This window comes from Lampris incognitus, chromosome 13, assembly GCF_029633865.1.
Source record: "Lampris incognitus isolate fLamInc1 chromosome 13, fLamInc1.hap2, whole genome shotgun sequence".
Classification (NCBI taxonomy): domain Eukaryota; kingdom Metazoa; phylum Chordata; class Actinopteri; order Lampriformes; family Lampridae; genus Lampris; species Lampris incognitus.
This window is the reverse complement of record NC_079223.1, coordinates 42,800,450-42,827,242: the sequence shown is the minus strand read 5'-3', so window position 1 is coordinate 42,827,242 and position 26,793 is coordinate 42,800,450. Positions and strand designations below refer to the sequence as shown.

At 45.4% G+C, this 26,793-nt stretch overlaps 1 protein-coding gene across 1 annotated transcript; it reads right to left on the bottom strand.

Annotated features, from left to right (window-relative positions):
• Positions 1 to 1,714: 1,714 nt before the first annotated feature.
• Positions 1,715 to 25,120, bottom strand: sanbr (SANT and BTB domain regulator of CSR). The gene is given in 20 exon segments (XM_056291995.1): positions 1,715 to 3,246; positions 3,566 to 3,648; positions 3,971 to 4,059; positions 4,229 to 4,302; positions 4,641 to 4,669; positions 4,958 to 5,043; positions 7,144 to 7,243; positions 7,533 to 7,565; positions 7,742 to 7,838; positions 8,679 to 8,827; positions 17,969 to 18,121; positions 18,331 to 18,454; positions 18,792 to 18,902; positions 19,475 to 19,561; positions 22,825 to 22,985; positions 23,684 to 23,742; positions 23,980 to 24,218; positions 24,393 to 24,480; positions 24,628 to 24,814; positions 24,971 to 25,120. Coding segments are annotated over 20 exon segments (2,136 nt in total). The 3' UTR covers positions 1,715 to 3,209.
• Positions 25,121 to 26,793: the final 1,673 nt, after the last annotated feature.

Here is a 26,793-nt window from a genome sequence, read left to right as displayed (position 1 = left end):
GCATCAAACTGGGCCTGAATACTACCGACGCAACAGTCCTTAGAAACCACAAGGAATTGGCTCCTTATGGGGACTCCCTTAATTTGTACACCATTTCACCTGGTTGAGCCCACTTTAACCATTTCTGCCCTTATCAATTTTAACTCTAACTCCCACCACAATCCTGGCTCTAACTGTAACGTTAAACCTCAACCCTAATCTTGACCTAAATTTAACCCTCATCTTAATCTAATGTTATCCCCTGGGTGAAATGGCACACAAATAGGGAGTCCCTGTCCTTGTGCGACCTGACATGCTCAGAATCCAGCCCACTTCCTTTCGGCTTCTAACCCGACACCTAAACACACTAAGACGTACCGTCACCAGAACTTCTGTTGTGACTGTCTCGCCTTTCACCAATGCACACTTTATTCTTATGGCACCTCTTCCTGCCATTCAGTTGTGTTTCATCAAGGCTCAGTCTGGGAAAGACAACCCAGCCACTAATCCCTGTTAATGTACTGGTATTCCTTTAAAGGTCATGATGACGGCTATCAAAGGGAGGCATAACACCCCCAGTGGGAGCTGAGTACTCCCATGTCACCCATCCAACGGCCTATCTTATACACCCATGGAGAAAGCCCTTTGTGGTTAATATCAAAGAGGGTTGAATCAGTTCATCTGGATACAAAGTTTACTGACAGAAACTAAGTGACCTCTTCATTCTAAACTGACTGCAGGTATCCCCACCCTTATAAACAATACAGTGGCATAACGACTGAAACCAACGACCAGTTTCATATGCAAATATGGGCGTGACCATTAACTTAAAGTTTCAATGGCCATGTAAACTTAGTTAATGGTCACGTCCATATTTGCATATGAAACTGATGGTTGGTTTCAGTCGTGCTGTTTGTTGCGTGCTGCAGTGTAGATAGGGTGTTGTATGCTGGAGCATGATGCACATATATTTATATATTTTGATCTTGTTTCTGTGTATTTTATCTTCTATTTATTTCTGTTTTCTTGCTAGAGCGTGAGTGTCTGTAATCCATCGAACTGATGACTCAATGTTGTGATTATGCTTTTTTGTTATGATTACAGACATCCTGTACGGCTCCAATATTCTGCCGAATCCTCCACAACCTGTGGGGTTCAACAGAGGAACTCTTATTACAACCACTGATTTTTTTTCCCCCTTTTTGTTAAACTGCTTACAAAAAGAAGTGATGCTCGAACATAGTTATTATCACGAGCACTTGGTTTGATATTGGAGTTGTTGTGGACAGAAATCCCTCGACATTGAGGGCCGTTCAAGAGAGCGGTGGATGGAGGCGTAACTGGAGCCCCCCCTATCTCTCCGGAGCCAAATCCAGAGAACCTCAGCTATCCGAGGCATCCACTGTTGAGCAGAGGAGGTAAAAGCTGGATGTCCCATAGCACTGCTGGGAACAGGGCCAGATGCGTGTGTGCACAGACACACACACACAACACCAATACCCAGTTTTCTGCCTCCCTCTCTAGCTACACATTGGGTGAAAGACTATTAATACCCCTAAGTTGCAGAGAAAGCCGTTTCTGCAGCAGCTTAATTACTGCCCACTTGCACATATGCACACCCCTGCCCATCACCTTCACATCGTCCCTGATACATTCATGTCTTTCCAGCTCAGTCACTTTCAGGGACAGGAAGTAAGTTTCATCTTTAAATGCTGTGGATAACCCCAGCATTTCTTCTTTGTTGTTTAAAATACTTTCCCTCGCCGTCTTAGAGATGATGTTGTTAGGTGGGGAAGAAATAGCAAATCTCCGTGCCGGGTCAAGCTTTGTGTTGACGTGCAACAACTCATTGATTTCAGAACGTGTTCAAACTTAACCAAATAGAACAAAACTACTGCATAGTTGAAATTAGTTTTATTGTGATGTCTTGGGTTCATTGATATTTTATTATTGGTCCCGGTGGTGTACAGGTGGTACAGGTGAGAGTACTTGTGGTTTCTACACGTCTGTTGGAGATGGGTGGGCTCAGGTATGAACAAAAGCCCAGTTTTCTATAATGGGAAGCTTGAAAACCAAGCTGTCCTGTCCAGGTAGAACCTAGATCCCTTCTCTGGTGTCTCAACTAGGTTTGAAAACTTCTATCTCTTCTTTCAGCTTGTTCCCTGTTTCTCAGGGGTCGCCACAGCTTGAAAACAAGCAAAAATAAATAAATAGAACGATAAAAATTATTAAATACTATTATTTGACCTCATATGAGTTCTGATCTTGTTGTTCTACTTGATGCAATTTCCAAGGAAGGCAGCTTAGTGGTCAGCACTTTGTGGGTTCAATTCCAGTCCGTCTGTATTGAGTTTGCACTCTGGTTTCCTCCCACAGTTCATAGCCATGCATGTCAGGTGAATTGTAGCCTCTGAAACTGGCCAATGGCTTGAATGGTTGTGGGTGCATGAGTAACTGTGTTTAGCCATGTGATGGACCAGCAGCTTGTCCAGGGTTTCTCCCTGCGTTTCACCAAATGTCTGCTGAGACAGGCTCCATGGCCCTGAATTGGATTAGGTGGGTACAGACAATGGATGGACATTTTATATATACTGGCTGATCTGTCGCACAGGTCACCAGTCTTGATCCTGCGGAGCTTCAAGATTCACAGGCTCTTCTGATCAGACTAGGTTAAATAGTGGTAATAAATAAGTGACTTTTTAAAGAGGGTCAGACCGAACAACACAAAAAAAGTATTTGCAAATACCGATTGTACTAGGTTTGGTTCTAACATGCATATCCACTAAACAGCTCACAGAGAGCTGGATTAGTGGTAAAGTGGAGTTGGAACGGGAGCATGTGTGTTGTTGAATATGACCAAGGACACTGGCTGCTGAGCCACTGCACTGTCCAACAGCTAGCTGAGCAACCGTAGGCATCTTAGGAAGGTGAGTCATGTTGTAAATGACAATAAGATAGGGAGGGAACTGGGTTTAAAGATTGAGATTATCGCTGTTTGGGTTTCAGCAGGCCAAAGCACATCGAGGAGCTAGCAGAAACAGTGGCACGGAAGGAGCAGTAGCTGAGGGATAACGGGAGCTATGGGGTTGGGGTTGGTGTTGGCTTGCTCTATCAACGTTATTTTGTCATATTGAGTGCTCGGTGAGGTTTCTTCTCCTTTCTCAAGTTTATCAGTCGTCCATCAAAACCTTTCCCACTCCTCTTTTTGTTCATCTCCTCATCACATCCTCTTACGTTGTCCGGATCTGACCATAGCGTGCTTTTGACCTACAGAAGGAAAATATAGAGAGGCTCAGCAGTGGAATGGGAAAATTTTGCGTTGGAGGGGATGGAGATGATGCGTATGCTATGCTACATGCTATTCAGGGATGGGCAATCTTATCCAGATAGGGCCGGTGTGGGTGCAGGTTTTTGTTCCAACCAAGCAGTTGCACACCTGATCCCATTAACCAACCAGAGTCTTTGCTCAGGAACTTGATTAGGAGACAGGTGTGTAACTGCTTGGTTGGAACAAAGACCTGCACCCACACCGGCCCTTTCTGGATAAACTTGCCCACCCTTGTGCCTTATGCAAATAAAGTGGTACCTGGGTGTTTTTTCAGAACTCTGTTTGGCTTGAGAGACGCTCTTAAACTGAGCCTCCAGCCTGGAGTAAATTCCTCCTGCAGCCTGCAGCAAACACAAACACACACACACAAACACAAACACACACACAAAATCCAGCATTATGCAACCACAAAGCTACCAATGCTAAGCCTTGCTTCATGCTGTCCAGGCTGTAATTTTCAATAGCTGTAAGCTTTAACTACAGCGTACACAAAACACGACCACAAATTTAAATTCAGTTCATAGATCATGGCAAGTCTGGTATTTACAGCTTCATAAACCCAAGCTATGACATTATATAAATCGACGGGTGTCATAATATATGGTCCATAATACCTATGGAGAAACACGAGGCCTGAACCTGCTGGGGGAGGAAAATACCCACCTCTTTTGTGTCCTTAGATTTGCTCTGCTCCTGGTCTCCAAACCTCATCTTAGTCAGGTGGCCGATGATCTCCACCATACGACGCTGGTCTGGGACCCAGAGAGCATTAGACAAAAAGGCAGACATGAACAGGAAGTTGACACATTAGAACATCCTTGCACGCACTTACCCCCTGCTCCACATCACGACAGACTTTTGAAAACAAACGCTTAATTTTCACGGGTGGAAAAACAATCATGTCACCGAGTCCTTTGTTACCTTCTTCCCGCTGGGCATCCTGGTTGTAACGCATGGAGCGAGAGCTGTCCCATTTACTCTTCTGAGCGCTCACCCTGCAAAACAAACCACACAAACCGCCAGAGTCAGCCGAACGCAAGCCAGACACCATTCACAAATAATACTTTAGCCCGTGTCTCGACATGCTTGGAATACCGGGCGGACGGGGTTAACCAGGGTTAGGACCAAGTGTAATTCAAACGTACTTTCAAACAGTCTTTTACAATTGTACTGCTTTTTTCTGGCTTTTATTCCCTTTACCGGGAGAGTAAACCAAACCCGCCCGTCACTGAGATAGGCTAAAATCAAACAGAACTATGAGCTCAGATGAAAACACAACAAGAGAGCTCTACTTGTGTGAGTCAGTTGATGCAGTGCACACACATTAACTTACGTGAAGGGTGTGTTGTCCCTCGACAGTGCCTGTGAAGATATGATAGATTTAGGGCCAAAAAAAAAGAACACGGCATTTAGAAAGTCGGTCTGTGTCCTCAAAGTGAGACACCAACAAAAGTGAGGCATGAAGTGTTGTTGTACCACAGCTGTGTGAGCCATGACAGACACACTATGTGGTTCAGTGACAGCACTGAACAGTGGACCACTACGCCACCAGAAGAGCATTTATCACCTTCCGGACAATTAGGTTTTCTCCAATGTCCACAATGTCGAACGAGAGAAAAATAAATATCAGAATGAGGAAAAGGAGCTCACCTTCTCCAGCTTTTCTTTGCGTTGAACGTTGGGTGAGGACACCTGTCTCTTAAGTGGTCTGCTGGACTTCTTGGCCTTCTTTGCAGCTGGGAACAGAGAGACACTGGCGTGATGCAAAAGCCTGTGTGACACTCCATCTAACATCGTCTGTTAGGTGAAAAAATCTTATTTACGTGAATGTAATTCTTCTAAGATTATCAACAGTAGAAATGATTGATTAAATGTTTTTTTTTAATTTAAAATTTTTTTTGAGATATTTTATTGATCCGTGATATACGTGATATAACTCATCTCTGTGATGAATGCTTTTATGTCAGAAGCTGAACAGAATGAATTACGTAGGACCCATAAGTCATTAACTTCAATTAAAACTTAATTAATTAACTTCAATTAAAAATAATTTTACATCCCGACCACTGGAACGGGTGTGCTGTGGTTGTTAGAACCAAGACCTGGACACAACACTTATCTCTGATGAGCCACAACATTATGACCACTCACAGGTGAACTGATTAACGTTGATCGTCTCCAAACAAGGGCACGTGTCAAGGTCTGGGTAGATTAGATGGCAAGCGAACAATCAGTTCTCATAGTCAACGTGTTGGATGCAGAAGAAATGGGCCGGAGTAAAGACCTGAGCGACTTTGACAAGGGCCAAATTGTTAGGGCCAGATGACTGGGTCAGAGCATCTCTAAAACAGCAAGGCTTGTGGGGTGTTCCAGGTCAGCAGTGGTGAGTACCTACCGACAGTGGTCCGAGGAGGGACAAACTACAGGGTATTGGGTGCCCAAGGCTCATTAAAGTGCAAGGGCAACAAAGGCTATCCCATCTGGTCTGAACCGACAGAAGGTGTACTGTGGCACAAGTCGCAAAAATTTTAATGATGGTTAAGGGAGAAACGTGTCACAACACAGTGCATCACACCCTGCTGCATATGGGGCTGCGTAGCCGCAGACTGGTTAGAGTGCCCATGATGACCCCAGCCCACCGTCGAAAGTGCCAACAATGGGCACGTGAGCGTCTGAACTGGACCTTGGAGGAGTGGAAGAAGGTTGCCTGATCTGATGAATCCCGTTTTCTTTTCGATCATGTGGATGGCTGTGTACGTGTGCGCCGTTTACCCGGGGAAGTGATGACACCAAGATGCACTGTGGGAAGACAACAAGCCGATGGAAGGAGTGTGACGCTCTGGGCAATGTTCTGCTGGGGGACCCTGGGTCCAGCCACTCACTTGGATGTCAATTTGACATGTGCCAACTACCTAAACATCATGCAGACCAGGTACACCCCTTCATGGTAATGGTATTCCCTAATGGCAGTGGCCTTTCAGCAGGATAATGGGCCCTGCCACACTGCATACATTGTTCGGGAATGGTTTGAGGAACAGGAATCAGGAACGGAATCAGGAACACTTTATTTGTGTCCCAGCCAATCCAGCGGCAGCTCTCCCAGCCATCAAATGAAGACAAAACTTAGACACAGACATGGACAAAGACACTGCATGAATGGTACTGGGTGAGGCCACCACAAACGTGAATTCAAGCTGCCATCTTCCCACACTGGTACTGGGTGAGGACGCTGCAAACGTGAATTCGCACCGCCATCTGAAGTGATCAAGACGTTGCCCTGGCCTCCAAGTTCTCGATCTCAAGCCCATTGAGCATCTGTGGGATGTGCTGGACCGACAAATCCGATCCACGGCAGCGCCACTTCGCATCTTACAGGACTTGAAGGATCTGCTGCTAATGTTTTGTTGCCAGGTACCATAGGACACCTTCAGGGGTCTTGTAGAGTCCATGCCTTGACGGGTCAACACTGTTTTGGCAGCACACGGAGGACCAACAGCATTTTAGGCAGGTGGTCATAATGTTCTGACTCATCGGTGTACAATGCTACACAATCTAGACCAGCTCAAACAATAATAATAATATAAAATTTATTTTTAAACTGTTTGGCAGTTACCCTATCAGGACCATACAGCAAATACAAGAGTGCACTGAACTGTGGTTAATGTAAGTCAACTGCAGAGAGGAATATTGAATTCATTTACAACAGTTAGAACTTCACTTTGGTCTGCCGCTCACTGTACCGTCCAGTGGCAAAAATCCAGTGTTTGCATAACAAATATTTTCATATACCATTCAAACCGGGTCTGAAACTAGCATATTCCACACTTGTACCCCACCTTGTTTCTTGGACAGCTCCTCTTCATCCCCCACCTCATCCTCAGTGACCTCTGATCCCGTGGTGTACTCCTCATCCTCCGATAATAGAGACTGCTGTCTCTGGCAAAGGACACAGGTTTCAAACATGACGGAGGAGTGGGCCGGAGTGTGTGATGCCCGTATAAAAGCCACATTTTAAATTCATTAAAGTCTAACAAAAGCACAAAACACTGTTAATTTCATTAATATTTCAGCTGTATAGCCCATGGTATTGTTTCACTCTGTTAAGTTATATTTCCTTATTTTCCCTAAGAAAGATAGGTGAGCTTTCAAAGGTTGCAAGTGTGTGAGTGTCGAAAGCAGATGTCGTTTTAAAATTGTCTGAAAATGAAGGAAAATAAAATCCTACCAGTTGCAGACTCCAGTTTTTCAAAAGGGAAAACTAGTCGAAGGACAGAGAGAAGGCAAAGTTAGCACAAGGAAATGTGATGGGCTACGAGAGTTAGACAGCAACAGAGTGTGAAAGGCAGAGGTACATGAAGCGGAAGAGTCAGACAGGAAGAGGGACTCGGGCAGACGGTAGAAAAGAGAAAAAAAATATCAAAAAGTATAACTTACAGCACTACCGTCTCCTCTGAGGGGTCCAATAAGCATTGGTTCCATCAGAACGTCACTCTCCAGAATCTTCTCTCCGATGGATGGAGACTCGGCAGTCCTGATGCACACACACACACATTACAAGAAGAATATGTACCCTTGTATGTATTGAAGGTGAGACTTTAGAAAGCGTAGAAAATTTCAAGTATCTGGGCTCGATCAAAACGGCAAACGGTTCGTGTACTACCGCCATCAAAATGAGAATTGGGACAGCAAAGCAACGAATGATCCAACTGAGTAGCTTATGGACAGATCGCTCCATCTCAACCAATCTGACAATGAAGATACTACAAACAGTCGTGTGGCCGGTCATGATTTACAGAAGTGGAAGATGGACTCTGCGTAAAATAGATGAAAAGAAAATCAATGCTGCCGAAATGTGGTTTTACCGCCGTTTGCTTAGAATAGGTTGGATAGAAAAACGTACAAATGAAAGTGTGCTACAGCAACTTGGAACAAATATGATTCTTCTGTCGACCATTCAGAGACAAAAACTACAATATTTCGGCCATGCTATGCGTCATAAGACCTGCAGTATTATGAAAAATATGCTGCAAGGCAAAGCTGAAGGCAAAAGGCGACGAGGCAGACCAGCAATCTCGTACATGGAAGACCTCTTGAACTGGACGAAAATGGGTACAACGCAAGCCATCAGAGCATGTGAGAAGAGACAGCAACGGTGTACAGCTGTTGAGCATGTTTTTCGGCGGACAATGCCATAGCCGATGATGCCGACCGACCGATGTACCCTTGACACTGTGGCATTGAACTGTGGTTCTCTAACAGACACACACACACACACACACACACACACACACACACACACACACACACACACACACACACACACACACACACACACACACACACACACACACACACACACACACACACTTACCCCTCTTGTGGTGGTGTGTTAGGCAAACAGACTGCATCCCTGTGCAGGAGGAGGTCATTGAGGATTCTGGTCTGGGCTGAGATCACCTGGTCCCCAGCACATTTTTCCTCCTCAGGTACACTCACTATGTGGTCCCGCATCTTACAGCCCTAAGCACAGATCGCGTACGCACACACACACACACACACACACACACACATTATTGTTTCCCATAATAAAATCTTAGGCAAGACAGAAAATGGACACTTTCCTCAAAAGCCATAATGTCCGGAATATTCCCTGATTGTCTAGCCAACTTGCCGTTTACCTGCCATCTACATTTGTCAAAGAGAAAAGACGCTTCCCTACATGTGCTTCTTGAAAGAAGGGCTGTAATTTAAAAGAACAACAATTTATATTGTTGTCATTGTATTAATCATCCGTTACCATCTCTTCCTGTCCTCTGCATGTCCTCCCTCAGCACATCCGTAAACCTCCTCTTTGGCCTTCCTCTTTTCCTCTTCCCTGGCAGCTCCATATTCATCATCCTTCTCCCAATATACCCAGCATCTCACCTCCACACATGTCCAAACCATCTCAATCTTGTCTCTCTTGCTTTGTCTCCAAACCGTCCAACCTGAGCTGTCCCTCTAATATACTCATTCCTAATTTTGTCTTCCTTCATCACCTTCAACAAAAATCTTAGCATCTTCATCTTTGCCACCTCCAGCTCCGCCTCCTGTCTTTTCATCAGGGCCACTGTCTTCAAACCACATAACATAGCTGGTCTCACTACCATCTGGTAAACCTTCCCTTTAACTCTTGCTGGTATCCTTCTGTTGCAAATCACTCCTGACACTCTTCTCCACCCATTCCACCCTGCCTGCACTCTCTTCTTCAACTGTCTTCCGCACTCCCTGTTACTTTGAACAGCTGACCCCAAGTATTTAAACTCATACCTCTTCATCCAAAGGAGTTGAATCAAGTGCAACTGGACTTGGTATATATCCGTGAAGACGTTTCGCCTCTCATCCAAGAGGCTTCCTCAGTTCGTGCCTTTCTGACTAGACCAAGCTAGTCTGACTGGCTGGTGATGAGACTCAGCATTTATCCTCTTGGAGTCGCTGTCAGGGCTATAAATGTCCATGGCTCTTTGTGTCCCGATGTTTACCAACACCCTTCGCTAACAGAGCCATAGATATGAGTGGCTCTTTTGTGTATCGATGTTTGGCCGCGCCCGTCGTTATCGGAGCTATTGATATGTGTGGCTCTCCTGTACTCCGATGTCCAGCCGCGCCCGTCGACATTGGAGCTATTGATTTGCATTTGTTTAGCAGCGACGGTCGTTGGGGGTGTTAGTTTCGACTTCATTATTCAGTGGTCATGAGAGTCGTCGGAGCCGTTAGTGACCAACTGTTGTTCTTGGAGGCTAGGCTTCTTGAGTCTCCTGGGTAGAGATGAAAGGACGGCACTGTAAGTGGGAGATAGGTGGTGTCGCAGACCTCCTCCTCTTTTGAGGGATGATTTTTCCAGTTTCGCATAGATGGCTTCCTTCAGTGCAATCCTCATTGCATTGTACAGCATACACCAGATTGCTTTTTTTGGGTGTGTGGTACACGGTCTTTGGGATGAACCAGTCTTTGTCGGAATGTGTTGCTGGGTTTGAAGTATACCGGGATGTGGTGTTTGTTGAAAATTCTCCTGAGTTTCTCGGAGACCCCAGAAACATACAGGATGACTGTGCTATTCCTTCTGTTCCTTTTCTCCTCGTCGCTCACCTGGTTGGTCTTTTTGGAACGTGTTGCAGTTTTCACAAAGGTCCAACTGGGGTAGCCGCAGGTTTTTAAAACTCCCCTCAGGTGTTTGTGTTCTTCTCGTTGGGCCTGAGTGCTGCTTGGCACATTGTCAGCTCTGTGTTGCAGAGTTCTGATGACGCCCAGTTTGTGTTCCAGTGGGTGGTGTGAGTCGAAAAGTAGATATTGGTCTGTATGTGTAGGTTTCCTGTAAACCCCAATGTGGAGGCTCCTGTCTCCCCCAATGTGGACGTCACAGTCCAAGAAGGGCAAACTGTTGTTCTTTACGTCTTCCCTTGTGAACTTAATATTCTTGTCCACTGAGTTGATGTGTTTGGTAAACGCTTGCACCTCTTGTGTTTGGATTTTGACCCATGTGTCGTCCACATATCTGAACCAGTGGCTCGGAGGTGTTCCTCTGAAGGAGTTCAGGGCCCTGTGTTCTACCTCTTCCATATATAAGTTGGCCACAATGGGAGATACTGGTGAGCCCATTGCACAGCCGTGTTTCTGTCTGTAAAACTGGCCCCTGAATTGGAAATATGTAGTGTTCAGGCAAAGGTCCAGTAGTTGGCAAATCTGGTCTGGGCTGAGGTTGGTCCTATTGTGGAAGGTGTCGTCCCGTAGCAAACGTTGCCTCACAGTTTCCAAAGCCTCCATGGTTGGAATGCAGGTGAATAACGAGGTCACGTCGTAGGATACCATGGTTTGGATACCATCTGAGGAAGCCTCTTGGATGAGAGGCGAAACATCTTCATGGATATATACCAAGTCCAGTTGCACTTGATTCAACTCCTTTGGATAACCATGACCTGGATGAATGAGAACATTCACAGACACTCATACCTCTTCAGTCTCAACTGACTGCAGGTATCCCCGCTCTTATAAACAATATAGTGGCATAAGGACCGAAAACAATCATATGCAAACTGCCCTGACCATTAACTAGAGTTTCAACGGCAATGTGTATTATTCATAGAGGATTTGAGAATGGTTGCAATCACAGCAAAAGGTGCCCCAGGCTTCTGGAACGCTTTTGGAGGATCTACAGGGTGATCTGGAGGAGGGGAAAGGTGCTGCAGCAGTGGAGATACGCAGAAGGCGTGAGGATTCATTAGGAGGAGAACACAAGCAATATTTAGTAATGTAGGACGATTTGGCTCCTCAGTGTGGAATGTAAGATCTTCAAGATTGTTGCCAATCGCCTCACAGGATATGGCAGTGTTGTGGTTGGACCTTGCTAATGCCTACGAATCGATCCCACATAAGCTGGTAGAATTGGCCCCGATCAGACACCACATCCCAGAGAAGATCCAAAACCTCATCCTTGACTATTACAACAACTTTAGCCTGAGGGTGTCCGCTGGGACCTCGACATCAGTGTGACATCGACTAGAAAAGGGTATCATCACTGGGTGCACAATTTCTGTGTCCCTATTTGCACTGGCCATGAATATGCTTGTGAAGTCTGCGGAAGTGGAGTGCAGAGGTCCCCAGTCCAAATCTGGCACCCGACAACCCCCGATCAGAATGTTCATGAATGAACTAACGGTTACAACTACATCAGTGCCCAGATGCAGGTGGCTCCTTCAAGGACTTGAACGGCTCATTACATGGGCAAGAATGAGCTTCAAACCCACAAAATCCAGGTCTCTGGTCCTCAGGAAAGGAGGAATAACCGATCAGTTCAGCTTCTCTTTGGGAGGCACCCAAATTCCATCTGTGACTGAAAGGCCAGTCAAGAGCCTGCGTAAGATCTTCACCAGCAATCTGAAGGACATAGCGGCATGCCAGGAAACCAGTGACGACCTCAACACTTGGCTCTCCACAGTGGACAAGTTAGGGCTTCCCAGAAAATTCAAGACCTGGATATATCAACAGGTAATCCTGCCTCGACTCCTCTGGCCACTGCTAATCGATGAAGTCCCAATTACCATCGTGGAGGGCTTTGAAAGGAAGATCAGCCAGTTCCTGCACAGGTGACTGGGCCTGCCATGGAGCCTAAGCAGCATCGGCCTTTATGGGCATAAAACCAAGCTACAACTTCCTCTCAGCAGTCTGGAAGAGTTCAAGGTCACCCAAGCCAGAGAAGTCCTGCTCTACCGAGATTCCACCGACACCAAGGTCTCCTATGTGGGTATTGAGGTCAGAACAGAAAGGAAGTGGTACGCGGAGGCAGTTGAGTGGGCTGAGGCAAGGTTGCGGCACAGCATCCTGATGGGCACTGTGGCAACTAGTCATGCCAGGCTCAGGATCAACTCAAGACCTGGCTACAGTAAAGCCTGAAGAAAGGAGAGGTGAAAGCTGATCCAGGAGGAGGTATGCGCAGAGGTGGAGGAAGCTTGCTACAGCAGAATGGTGGGTATGTGTAAGCAGGGGGCCTGGACCAAGTGGGAGCATACAACCAATCCAAAGATCACCTGGGCAGAACTCTGGAAGGCGAAATCACACCGATTCAAGTTTTTGGTCCAGTCAGTGTATGATGTCCTCCTGAGCCCTTCCAACCTGTTCAGCTGGGGCCTGGTGGACTCACCTGCTTGCCAACTCTGCCAGAAAAGGGGATCCTTGGAGCACATCCTGAGCTGCTGTCCAAAGGCCTTGGAAGAGGGGTGGTATCGTTGGTGCCATGACCAAGTTCTGTGAGTAGTAGCAGACACCATCTGCACTGGGATCAGTTACAGCAAGCAGCAACACTCAACAAAACGCACCATTGCCTTTGTCCGAGCAGGGGCGAAGCCCCAGCCCCAGCCCCAGCCAAAGGCCCAGGGTGGGCTGCTTGCAACAGCAAGGGACTGGCAGTTCCTGGTCTACCTCGGGAGACAACTGAGATTCCCAGACAGCTTCCACACTCAGGCCAGACATGGTCCTAATGTCCATGGCAACCAAGCAAGTGGTTTTGCTAGAACTAACTGTCCCTTGGGAAGATTGAATGGAGGAGGTGCAAGAAAGGAAGGGTGCCAGGTATACAGATCTGGTAGCTGAGTGTCGGAGGAATGGTTGGAAGGCCCACTGTGAGCCAGTTGAAGTGAGCTGCAGGGGCTTTACAGACCAGTCTCTACACCAGGTCCTGGGACTCTTGGGGATTTGTGGACTGCAACGAAGACGAGCCATTAGGAACACCTTGGAAGCTGTGGAAAAGGCTTCCCACTGGCTGTGGGTGAAGAGGAGTGATGTGTGGCATAATGCGCTACCTGGACATAAATCGGGACTTGATCCCCCCCAGCTGGATAACTCAGGCGAGGGTGTCTGATGTTAAGACCTGAAACACCAACTGACCCCGGGTTCATTACTGATGAGGTGTCCAGGTTGTACCACATGGTGTATCAAAGAACAAAGTAGACATTGTCTCTCAACTCCATTCTCGTGTATCAATTTGCTAATCCGACTGTAAACAATGACGGGTGCACGGAAGAGGAAGTCGTCACAGGAAATGGAAGCAAGCAGCCAGCGGCTACACTGGAAGCCCCAAAATATGACCATTGTCCCCAATGATAAATCACCATTAGACGATTTAGCCTCTGGGTTCCAAGATTGCTGAGGGACCTGTTAGTCATGTTGGACACCCTCTCTCATCATCCATTTGAGCTTACAGAGGCGGTAGGGATCAGAATCAGAATAAGAATTAGCTTTATTGGCCAAGTGTGCCTATGCACATGAGGAATTTGACTCCGGTACACAGCAGCTTCTAACACTTGCAGACTCACACAAAAAAGAAGAAAAAAAAAAAACCAAACAAAAAAACAGAAAAAATAAATGGAACAAAAGGACACTGGAGGCAAGCTTGTATGCACAACAGGTATGTCGCTACTATACAGAGTTTTATTATGGTTGAGCAATCAACAACCTATGCTCATATATTATATCATATTGCTTATATACTATATTGCCCATACACTATACTTTAAACCATACCACGACTCTACAACCCATCATGCCCATATACAATGCTATATACTCCCACTATATTACACTATATTACCTTACGTACCAGAAGTATACACCATATGTTCACCTACCATCCACTTCACAACTACATACTGTACCTATGTTACAACCACAACAATAACAGCAATAATTGTAACCAGTATACAGCAATTCAATAAGTATTTACAATTGTACATTTGTATTGCACAAACATTGTATCACACATCTGGTTTAAAGAGGTAGTGTACATCATAGAATACATCCCCCACACTTAACCCTGCAATCACACACAACATCATCTCCTTGCTTACAACGGTCGTGTTCCCTACCACATTTAAGCAAGCTCGGGTCACCCCGCTGCTCAAAAGCTACATTCAACCCAGCCCAGATTGAAAACTACAGACCAGCTTCACTCTTACCCTTTCTTTCAAAAATACTTGCGCGCATGGTCTTTAACCAGGCAGCTGAATTCCTGTCTGAGAACAATCTGTATGACCCGAATCAGTCTGGCTTTAAGCAGGGTCACTACCGAGACTGCACTTCTGTTGGTAATAGAATCACTGTGTTTGGCTAGAGCTGCTGGTCAGTCCTCAGCTCTATTGCTGCTAGATCTGTCAGCTGCCTTTGACACGGTTAACCACCAAATCCTCCTCTCCACACTCACTGAGCTTGGTATTTCAGGATCTGCCCTCCGCTGGTTCATGTCCTACCTCCCTGGGAAATCTTTTAGAGTATCTTGGAGGGGAGAAGTGTCCAAACCTCATGGCTTATCCCCAGGGGTACCCCTCATGGGTCAGTGCTCGGTCCCTTTCTCTTCTCTCTCTTTTTTTTGTTTTTAATCCCCCCCCCCCCAATTGTACTTGGCCAATAACCCTACTTTCTGAGTCTTCCTGGTCACTGTTCCACCCCCTCTGCCAAGCCAGGGAGGGCTGCAGACTACCACATGCTTCCTCCAATACATGTGGAGTCGCTAGCCGCTTCTTTTCACCTGACAGTGAGGAATTTCACCAGGGGGACACAGCAGGTGGGAGGATCACGCTATTCTCCCCAGTTCCCCCTCCTTCCCAAACAGGCGGCCCAACCGACCACAGGAAGAACTAGTGAAGCGACCAGGACACATACCCACATCTGGCTTCCCACCCGCAGACACGGCCAATTGTGTCTGTAGGGATGCCCGACCAAGCCGGAGGTAACACGGGGATTCGAACTGGCAATCCCCCTGTTGGTAGGCAATGGAATAGACCACTATGCTACCCGGACACCTGTCCCCTTATCTTCTCAATATACACCACCTCACTTGGTGCAATCATCTGCTCCCATGGTTTCTCATACCATTGCTATGCTGATGGTACCCAGCTCTTCCTATCATTCCCGCCAGATGACCTCACAGTCTCAGCACGGATATCGTCATGCCTTGCTGATATCTCTGCATGGATGAAAGGTTCTATTTAAGACTGAGCTCCTTGTCATCCCACCCAGTCAGTCCATCCTTACAACAAAAGATCAATATCCAGCTTGGATCAACCCAACTCATGCCCACAAAGTCTACCCGAAAGCTGGGTGTCATGATTGATGACCAACTAACCTTTAAGATTCACGTGGCCTCAATTGCTCAGTCATGCCGATTTGCCCTGTACAACATCACGAAAATTAGCCCCTACCTGTTTGAGCATGCAGCACAACTCCTGGTAGAGGCTCTTGTTATATCACTGTACCGAGGCTGCCATCCCCGGCACGATCTTGATGAAGTTTATTTCACTGAAAAGAGTATTACCCTTAACTTTACCCATAGCAAAGCAGGTGAGCGACTTACAGGCTTTGTCCATCTGCCCTTTCTACGTGTAGTTTGTCCCAAGGTCTGCTTATGGCCCAATCCAGCCTTTGTGCCTAAGGCGGTTGAATCAGCCTACAAATGTCCCACAGTGGAGCTTTTGGCTTTTCACCCACCTTCATTCTCCACAGTGGAGGAGCAGAGGCTTGACACGTTATGCCTGGTGCAGGCTCTGCATATGTATGCGAGCAGGACAGCAGGGTTCAGGAAACAGAAGCAGCCATTTACGTTATGGGCCATTCCCCATAAAGGCAAGCCATTGTCTTGCAAAAGGCTGTCCAAGTGGATTGTGGAGGCTATATCACTGGCCTATAGCTGTAAGGGTTTGTGGCCGCCTCAGGGTTTGGGGGCTCATTCCATGAGGGGTCGCGGCCACTTCATTGGCCCTGTTCAGGGGAGTTTCTATACAGGACATTTGTGCTGAGGTGAGCCAGGCTACGCCTCACACTTTTGTAAGGTTTTACAGGCTGAATGTCTTGGGGCTATCCTTGGCACAAGCAGTGCTAGAGGCAAACGTGCCAGGGTCCATGTGATAAACACTACCCGGCTCAACATTGCTTGTGGCTTTTTGCGTAACTTATGCAATCCACAAGAGGTCTATATTTCCCATAGTGAAACACCGAACAACGTTACAAAAAGAACTTTAGGTTGCTTAACGTAATCCCCGGTTCTTTGATAACAGAGTGACGTGTTTCACCATCACTGCCCTACTTGCATAGACATGGCCAACTGTGGTAATATGAGATGGCGTGCCCCAAACACAATTCAACCTGTCTGTCATTGACAGACGTGGTGTCATTGGAGCTTCCGTAGTTGGTCATGCCGAGGCGATTCTCATAGTGAAACATTTCATTCTGTTATCAGAGTACCAGGGATTACATTAAGTAACCCAAAGATATATCGCAGGAGAATGTCCCTTTTTGACTTAACTGAGACCAAAATCCCTCACTGATAGAGGTTGCCAGGTCAAACAATTCTTGCTATACTTGATGACATCAAGGGTGACACTGACCCAGCCTACTGTGTTCTTGGCACAAAGCCACCATTTATTCTTTGCCACATGGATAATTGTAATCAGATGCAAAACAAGGGCAATTTACGCTAAGCTGCAAAACTTTATGGGTGTGTTGCGCTGTAATATCATTTGATCAATATCTTTTCTGAATCGGACCTTGAGACAAGGCTGATAGCGAATGCAAGTGATGCGCAATTCATGGTGCTATCAGCTGCTGCAATCCATTCTTTGTGAATTTGCCTGTCAATACAGTGAGTCTTAGAAAAACCATACATCCCGCAGACAGAAACAGAAGAAAGAGGGGGAGTTAACAGATAATTAAAATAATTATAATAATTACATTAAGTTCTATTTGAAATCAAACATCCCAAGCTATGAATCGAGAGTATTGTTCTTGCAACTGTATTTATAACCTCTTTTTTTTTTTTTACTCGAACGTAGCTTAACCATGTCATTTGATATGCTACTACAATTAAACAACAAATATTACTAGGACCACTACAGAAAATTGCAGATGAACATTTAATATCCAGAAATTCACATTAAAGACGACCACTGACTATCCCTGTAACAAACTGGCCACAATTTTGAACATTGAACATGCACGGTCCAGGCATATGTTAGGTTTTGACCTGGTCTTCAACAAATAACAGTAACAAAGTTGTTAACATGACGTGCCCAAACAGTAATGCTGATTTTTGACATCATTCACACTTTTGTTGCATAGTGTGTGTGTGTGTGTGTCTACCTTGGACATGCCGGTGGGATCAAAGCGGAGCACTCTCTGATTGCAGCAGGGATAGATGCCTGACCCATGCCAGCCTTTCTCTGCACCCATGCCAGGGTACAACACACCCTCGGGGTGGTACTTGCAATGGGTCAGCTCAGCGCACACAAATGCCTATCCAAATCCAGGCGCACACAAACACACACACTCACTGTTAACTGTGGAATTTAACAATTGGGTGTGATATGTAAATAGCAATCTCTCTTTTTCCTCTCACACACACATGCACATAGTCACAAAATACAACAGCAGACACGTAGACACTATCACAGTCACTCATACGCCTATGAACAATGTACAAAAACACACGTAGACACACAAACCTGCTGGCAGCGGAAGCAGGTGAGGTGGTTGACAGTACCCCAGATTCTCCAGTAGACCAAGACCCAGGACTTCAGTTCTTCATAAAGACCTGTGATGTAGTCATGCACATCCCAGCTCTTCTGTCTGGAGATAGACAAATAAAACACATACACACACACACACACAGCTACATGTTTGAAGAAAGGGATTTTTCGCAACACAAACTTTTGGGAATTATGGAAGAAAAACAGTAAGTAATAATAAGTAATAATAATAATCTTTATTTACATTGTACCTTTCTAAACAATGTTACAAGGTGCCAAGTAGAAGATGTTTGTGTTCTTGTTGTGTGTAATTACAAAGGAGATAAACAGATGCAGGTGCAATGAGTAAAGACGTCGTTTTTATGACAGTAAAATCTTTTTTGACGCTGACTCACAGAACGTATCAGAGTGCACAAGAGGTGTTACTGCTGTAATACCTTGTGTGGGAGTAAGTAATCTCTCCTCGTGCATCGATGTTGATTTTCCCCGGAACACAAGAGATCCTCCTCTCCGTCTCTTTGGTCAGCATCTTAAGGCACAGACCACATCTGTGTCAGGAGACATGGAAATAAGATAAATACACTCGACAAGGACAGAAACACTGTTGTTGTTAAACAGCTGCAAGTGGGATGCGACAACTGTAACTACTGTTGCTGCATAGCGACCGAAACCTTGTTTGAAGGACATTGCTCTTTTGGTGGATATTTTGCATGAAAAGTTGAATTACTTTGAACCAGAACCATGCTGAGGTCCGAGTTCCACTGGGAGGATGCAAACAGTCATCGTGGCAGAAGAAGGTTCTCACTCTCTGTTCCAGCTCATCTCCTTGAGGATTAAATTAAGTATGTTCTTGTAACCTCCATACCCTCCATCCACATCCTTCAGCCAAGCAACAGCCTGCACCTCCGAATAGGAGACTGCGATTCTCGCTAATGCCCCTCATCTGCAGGGCTAAAAACCCACCCTTTAAGAACTGCTTTATAATTCTCTACACCTGCTTCATTAAATTAACAAAGGCTGGGGTCAAACCCAAGATCCTCTTGCAGTGAGAGCACAGTGCCGACCACAACTTCACCATGTCACATATAACATTACTATCATCATCATTGATTGTACTTGCCTGTAGAGTGTGGAAGCGTTTCCGGGTGAATCTTTGTTCTGGTAGTTGGGATCAAAGAGACGCTCGATCTTCTTCTGAAACAGTTTGCTGTGGTGTGAACAAAAACAACACACCTCCGTCCAGACCATAAACACACTAAACAGCTTTTATGATGTCAGCCACTATAGTCAAGTACCTGAAGTGCATGTAATACATGTATAAATGTGTTTCATCTGATTAATTAAATCAGACGGCTCATTTAATAAAAACCAAATTAGTGCCTTATTTGAGAAAAATTACTATTTTAATCCACTGCAAAGACAAATATTGGTTTATATTTCGAGTTGTCGTCTTGATGACTACATTGTAATCTGTCATTGTTCATCACGACTACCTATGTAAGATTCACTAAATTTACCTTGTCTGTTCAAAAAGGGCTACAATTTCAAATGTACAAATTAAAATACACTACACGGCCAAAAGTATGTGGACAACCGAACATCAAACCCATGTGTGCTTGTTGAAGATATCATTCCAAAACCATGGGCATTAATAGAGTTAGTCCTCCTTTGCTGCTTTTACAGCCCCCACTCTTCTGGGAAGGCTTTCCACTAGATTTTGGGACATGGCTGTGACGATTCGAGCATGAGTGAGGTCGGACACTGACATTGGGGAGAAGGCTTGGCTCACAGTCAGCGTTCCACTTCATCCCAAAGGTGTTGGATGGGGTTGAGGTCAGGGCTCTGTGCAGGCCAGTCAAGTTCTTCCACACCAAACTTGGTCTTTATGGACCTTGCTTTGTGCATGGGGGCATTGTCATGCTGAAAGAGAAAAGTGCCTTCCCCAAACTGTTGAAAAAAGTTGGAAGCACACAGTTCTCTAGAATGTCATTGTATGCTAATTAATATAAATTCATCTCTTACCTCTGGCAGTGTTCCTACTACTTTTAAAACTGCCTTAGGGGCATCCGGGTGGCATGGCAGTCTGTTCTGTTGCCTACCAACACGGGATCGCGTGGATCGAATCCTGTGTTACCTCCGGCTTGGTCGGGCGTCCCTACAGACACAATTGGCCGTGTCTGCGGGTGGGAAGCCGGATGTGGGTATGTGTCCTGGTCACTGCACTAGCCCTTCCTCTGGTCGGTCAGGGCGCCTGTTCGGGGGGGAGGGGGAACTGGGAGGAATAGCGTGATCCTCCCACGCGCTACGTCCTCCTGGCGAAACTCCTCACTGTCAGGTGAAATGAAGTGGCTGGCAACTTCACATGTATCAGAGGAGACATGTGGTAGTCTGCAGCTCTCCCTGAATCGGCAGAAGGGGTGGAGCAGCGACTGGAATGGCTCAGAAGAGTGGGGTAATTGGCCAGATACAATTGGGGAGAAAAAGGGAAAAGAAAAAAAAACTGCCTTAGTTAAACCTTTCTTAAAGAAACAAAATTATGATCTGGGGGTTCTTAATAACTATAGACCAATCTCCAATCTACCTTTCATTTCTAACATTTTGGAAAGAGTTGTAGCTGATCAACGTTCAGCCTATCTTTCCAACGACAAGCACTTCGAACCATTTCAATCTGTGAGTCTCAGCCTTGATGTATTTATGACTGTATGGATTAGCAGTTATGTCGTGGTCTTTTTCTGCCGACGAGAATGTTCCTAAACTTTCTGAATCCATCGCACCATCCTAACCTCCTGTTTGTATCTCTGAGCTCATGTGTACCCATGTTGTGCACCTGTACCCCACTTTCTTTTTCTTGCTCTCCGTCTCTCTCTCTTTCCAGGACCGGTTTTCTTCTTTTACGGACTCTCTGATGACCATGGATCATCTTTCTCCCCCTCTCTCTCTCGACCTCCTGATGACCGGAGCCTGACTGTACTGCGTTCTGTCTGCTGGAGATGTATAATATTGTTTGTGCTGTTCCCATTTAAAGTTGCTTTTATACCGTTTGTTTTAGCTATGTTAACTTCAGCATCATTCTCATCACTTCCCTCATCTTCTCCCTCCCTCTGTGTGAATGCTGTGTCAGTCTGCCTCTTGTGTGCATGTGAAGTCTATCATCTCTGCAGGACCACACTGGGCAGATCTGGTTTGTGGCGCAGGGTTCCGCCAGCTCTTGACTTCATCTGTGGGGTTTCCTGATGTTGTCTTGGATGGTCACAGATTCACAAAATTTTTCTTACACTCTCTCTTTGCAATTTTATTACCCAGCACATTTGAATTTGCTCAATTTTATGCATTAACTGTATGCATTCTACATAACCTTGCTCTGTGTGTTATCCATAATGATACATTATAATTCTGTTATTTTTGTGTATTTGACACCTATTGTATGTCTGTCCATCCTGGAAGAGGGATCCCTCCTCTGTTGCTCTTCCTGAGGTTTCTCTCATATTTTCCTGATAAGGTTTTTCCTGTGGAGTTTTCACTCATTTGGGTCTAGGGTCCAAGGATAGAGGGTGTCATATGTTCTTTATTGTTGTACATTGCACTGATTGTAAAGCCCTTCTGGACTACCTTGTGCTTTTGGGCTACACAAACTCGACTTGACTTGCTGTAGTATTAAGATTTTCCTTCACTGGAACTAAGGGGCCTAGCCCAAACCATTAAAAACAGCCCCAGACCATTATTTCTCCTCCACCAAACTTTACAGTTGGCACTATGCATTCAAGCAGGTAGTGTTCTCCTGGTATCTGCCAAACCCAGATTAGTCCATCAAACTGATACATAGTAAAGTGTGATCCATCACTCCAGAGGATGCATTTCCACTGCTCCAGAGTCTAAAGGTGGTGTGCTTTACACCCCTCCAGCTGACGCGTAGTATTGCGCATGGTGATCCTAGGCTTGTGTGCGGCTGCTGGACCATGAAAACCCATTTCACGAAGCTCTCGATGAACAGCTTCTGTGCTGATGTTGCTTCCAGAGGTAGTCTGTAACTCAGTAGTGAGTGCTGCAACCGAGGACAGACGATTTTTACGCTTCAGCACTCGGCGGTCCCGTTATGTGGTCTTGTGTGTCCTACCTCTTCACAACTGCGCTGTTGTCGCTCTGAGACATTTCCACTTCACAGTAACAGATTTACAGTTGACCAGGACATATCTAGCAGGGCAGAAATTTGGAAAGGTGGCATCCTATGACACAGCCATGTTGAAAGTCACTTGGCTCTTCGGTACAACCCATTCTACCGCCAATGTTTGTCTATGGAGACTGCATGGCTGTGTGCTTGACTTTATGCACCTGTTAGCAATGGGTGTGGCTGAACCCACGAATTAGAGAGAGTGTCCACATACTTTTGGCCCTCTGGTGTACAATCAACTGTATTTAACACCGAATAACTGTTAACCCGCCCCCAAATTGTTTGTATTCCCAACCACAGACCTTTTGAACTTGTCTTTTTTGTCTCTAACATCATCGGCCTCATTGTGGTTGAAGAGCTCAGCGATCCGGGTGGCCAGGTTGCTGTTGATGCAGTTCATGTTGCAGGGTGTGGCCACAATGGCACTCATGTGTTTGTGGCAGTACTGGATACACTCCTCTACCTAGCAATGGGGACACACACACACACACACACACACACACCTCATCAACCCCTTTTAAAAATGAATAATTTAAAATGTTATTTCTATTTGAAAGGTCTTACCACTACAATAACCTAAAACAACTGCCAAATCAAACACTGCAGCGGATACTTTCACTCTACTGTCATGCCTCCCTGCAGAGATAGAATGAGTACAGTGGTGATAGAAATGTTTACTGCAAACTTACTGTCTAACATTTACTCATTACAAACATGCCACATCAACTCTGCATACTGACCCCTTGTTTTTTCCAAGATGAGGAGAGCATTTAAACTGATCAATTTCAAAAGAACTGAAATTAGCAAACTACCAGAGCAATGCACATGTATTCAGGGAAATCTTATATTCTGTGTGCAAAAAAAAGGATGTTGCCAGACTATGTTTGAATGGTTTGTTGATCCTGTATCACTTTGCTGCCTGTTGCTGGTCATGTTGTGCACCTGCATTTCCCAAAACTGTCCGGTGTGTCCCTGTTCTTACAGTGTGGTTTGGATGTAATAGAAGATCTGCTCAAATGTAATTCCACAGTTCACCTTCACCAGTTTAAACCCTCTCCATACTACACCAGTAAAAAAAAACAACACAAACAAAACAAACAAAAACAGGGACCCAAACCATGTGACCACAGTGGCAAAGCCAACTCACACCACAACACTTACTAACGTATCCATCTTCAAGAACTCGGAGGAGATCAGGATTGAGATCACATTGCTGGGCTCTGCAACCAACAAAACACCACAACCCACCAACAAACAAACAAACAAACAAACACAGAACACACAGCCAGTGATCCACCAAACATATACCACCTTTAGTGACCAAAGAAAAAGATCAAGGCAACATCCACAGATTTACACACACACATACACAAACTTAATTATATCATAGCTCAGGCATTCACAAGTGTATAAATGTGAGATGCAACGTTGTTCTAAAGTTCTCCTTTACATCTTACCGAGCCTGGGCTTCTCTCTGTGACCCTCCCCGGCTGTATTCCTTCTGACATAGTTCATGAGCCAGTCAAAGATCTGCACGTCACAGTGAACGGAGATGTCCACCTCCTCCCACCTCTGGGGGTCAACAGACAGATACTCGGCGAAGTATCACATCTCTTTGACGAGTAAATCTCTCGGACATGTGAAGTCCTGCTTCAGGTTCTTGGCCTCATCACATACGTGGATGACCATGTTGGGACTGGATGGGATGTACAGAAGGTGTGAAGTGTTTCGTTACAGATTGAGGAAAACTGTTGAAAATAAATTTTGTTGTGTGGATGCAGAGCCCTCTAAAATTGTAACTGTAGCTTAGGGCTGCAAATTAACTTGACTTAGACTTAAAAGAGTACTTGATGGATTTCTGCTAACTTACTCCCTTGGCTTCTGAGGTTTATTTTCTTCTTCTGCTGGAACCTTCTTCTCCGCAGCACTAATCCTTCCGGAGGGGGTCGTCTTCAAGCCTGCTCATACCAGAGGAAGAACAGGAAGATGAAGGATCTTTTTAGAGTCAATACTGAACGTGGGGACATAGTAAAACCCTGCTAATGTAGCAGGCCTTTAGTTATCATAGAACTTTACATGTGCTAATCAACGTGGCATGAACTGACCGGTAACTTTGCTGGCACTCTGACTGGTTTCTAACTTCACCGTCTCTTCCGTGTCCAATAACGTTGACTTAATATAGGAGGACAGGTTGTCAGACGGGGAGGAGCCTTCTGCCATCAGGGAGTTGCACTGGTTGTCCAAATGTGGAAAACTCCCTGTGTTCTTAAGCTCCTCGAACCGACGAGCACACTGTAAATCGTTATTGGGACAAAAACAGTACTGCAGTACATTGTGGTCTGAAAGCAGTGAGTTCAAATATCTACAAACAGTGCCCCATTTCAGAAGTCTAAATATTCATGAAAGAATGGATGGGTGACCTCACATGTAACCAAACATCACGGTTACCTCATTGGGACCGAAGCCAGGAACAAGTTTGGCTACATTGTCCCAGTTTATGGGTTGAGATACTCCCCACAGAGAACTCAGCACCATATCCAAAACCAGGACATTGTTGTCATATGGAAAGTTGTTGTTGTCTGAGCAGAAGCGACTCATCTCTAAAAGGGTCAGGAAAGGCACAGATAAAGAATATGAGAGGAAGAGACAGAAAGGTAAATAAAGGTAGAACCCCCCCCCAGCAAAATACATAGATATGCTCTTTGAGTCTGACCTAAGACAACCAAGTACTTACCCTGATCACCTAGACCGACCCTACTACACAGTTAAGAGGAAATTTTCATTTTAACCAATAATGTTCCAAGTATGGAGGTTTCTTTTAAACGTAAATCAGTTAAAGACAGTGCCAATAGCAGTACCGGTTACATGGGATAGAGGTTTTTTTTTATAGCAGTGCACAGGATACATTCTAGTAAATGAGAAGTACTATCAGACTCCTCTAATAGCACTGCATGACATTTTAATGTGAAAACCGTGCTATTTTAAATAACGTCTGATAGATGGATACTAGCAGTGAGGGTAGCACGCCAGGCCGAAAGCATCTGTCCTACTAGCCTGAGCCCTGGCCAACTGCACTAGTCTAACATGATGTGGGGTCAAGTAAACTTAGCCGATTTTCGAAAACACGCACATACAAAGAGAGCCAGACCAATCAAACGACCACATGCCTACGTATTGTTGGAGAAATGTCCCCCTCCGTCCTCAGGGAAACTCAAAACGACGTCTCCTTTATGGCATCCTGCTGGACTGGGACGATCCGGTGGGTTCCTCTCATCAGCAACCTGCGGACACAGCCTCGGCTAACGCTGCTAGCTAACTTAGCGTTCAATCAACTAGCCCACCAAAACTGGCGTTGCCCTTGATTTAAGGGGGACGGTGGCTAACGTTACTCAAGTTAAACGCTTAACTGCCTTATGTGGCGGGGGCAAACCCGGTCAGACGGGAGTACACGATCAGAAGTTAGCCATTAAACTGGAACATCCTGGTGTCCTTTTGGCAGCCAATCGGGTTCCGAGTTGGTATGATTGACAACAACCGTTCTTGTGTCGCAGTGCAGTAGCAGGTGAGGAAGGGCGTCTCGGTTGCCTAGTTACGCCTGCCGTCCGCTCTAATCTCTGCCGTGAACCTTGACTGTCGGACAGAGGTTCCGCCCCCTCCAGATGTCCGTTCCTGTTTTGGACCGACGCGTACCTCGCAGCTGATGCCGGACCGCTCAAAATCTATTTCGTCGAAACAAAATAGTTGCATGGCCACTGGCAGTTTCTTCATGCTCTATTTCGATGTAGATATGTTCAATCCAAATAAGCACAAAATGACAGACGAGTTTATCAGTGCAATGTATAGCATGAGCTCATATCCAAAAACCACTAGACCTGGCAGAATTACGTCACACGGTGCCGCGTTAATCTACTCATATATTTTCGGAATGTGTGTGTGTGTGTGTGGTGTTAGTGGGTGTTAGTAGATAGCGGGACCGAAAACTAAAGCACTTTATGATCCTAATTCTTTTTGGAGGTGGTAGGTATTGTCTCAGAGAGTAAGGGAAAAATCCCAGAAAATTAAAATTATGCATAAATATGCAAAATATGCATTTTTCTAAAAATTGCTAAAAAAACAACACTTTTCTCGGCATTTCGGGTGATTCTGAGCATCTTTGATTTTTTTCACCCATATAAAAAAAATTTCTGGGACTTAGAAATGTTTTGGCATTATGCAAAATATATGCATTTTTGCAAAAATGCACTTATGATCCTCATTTTTTTTTGGAGGTG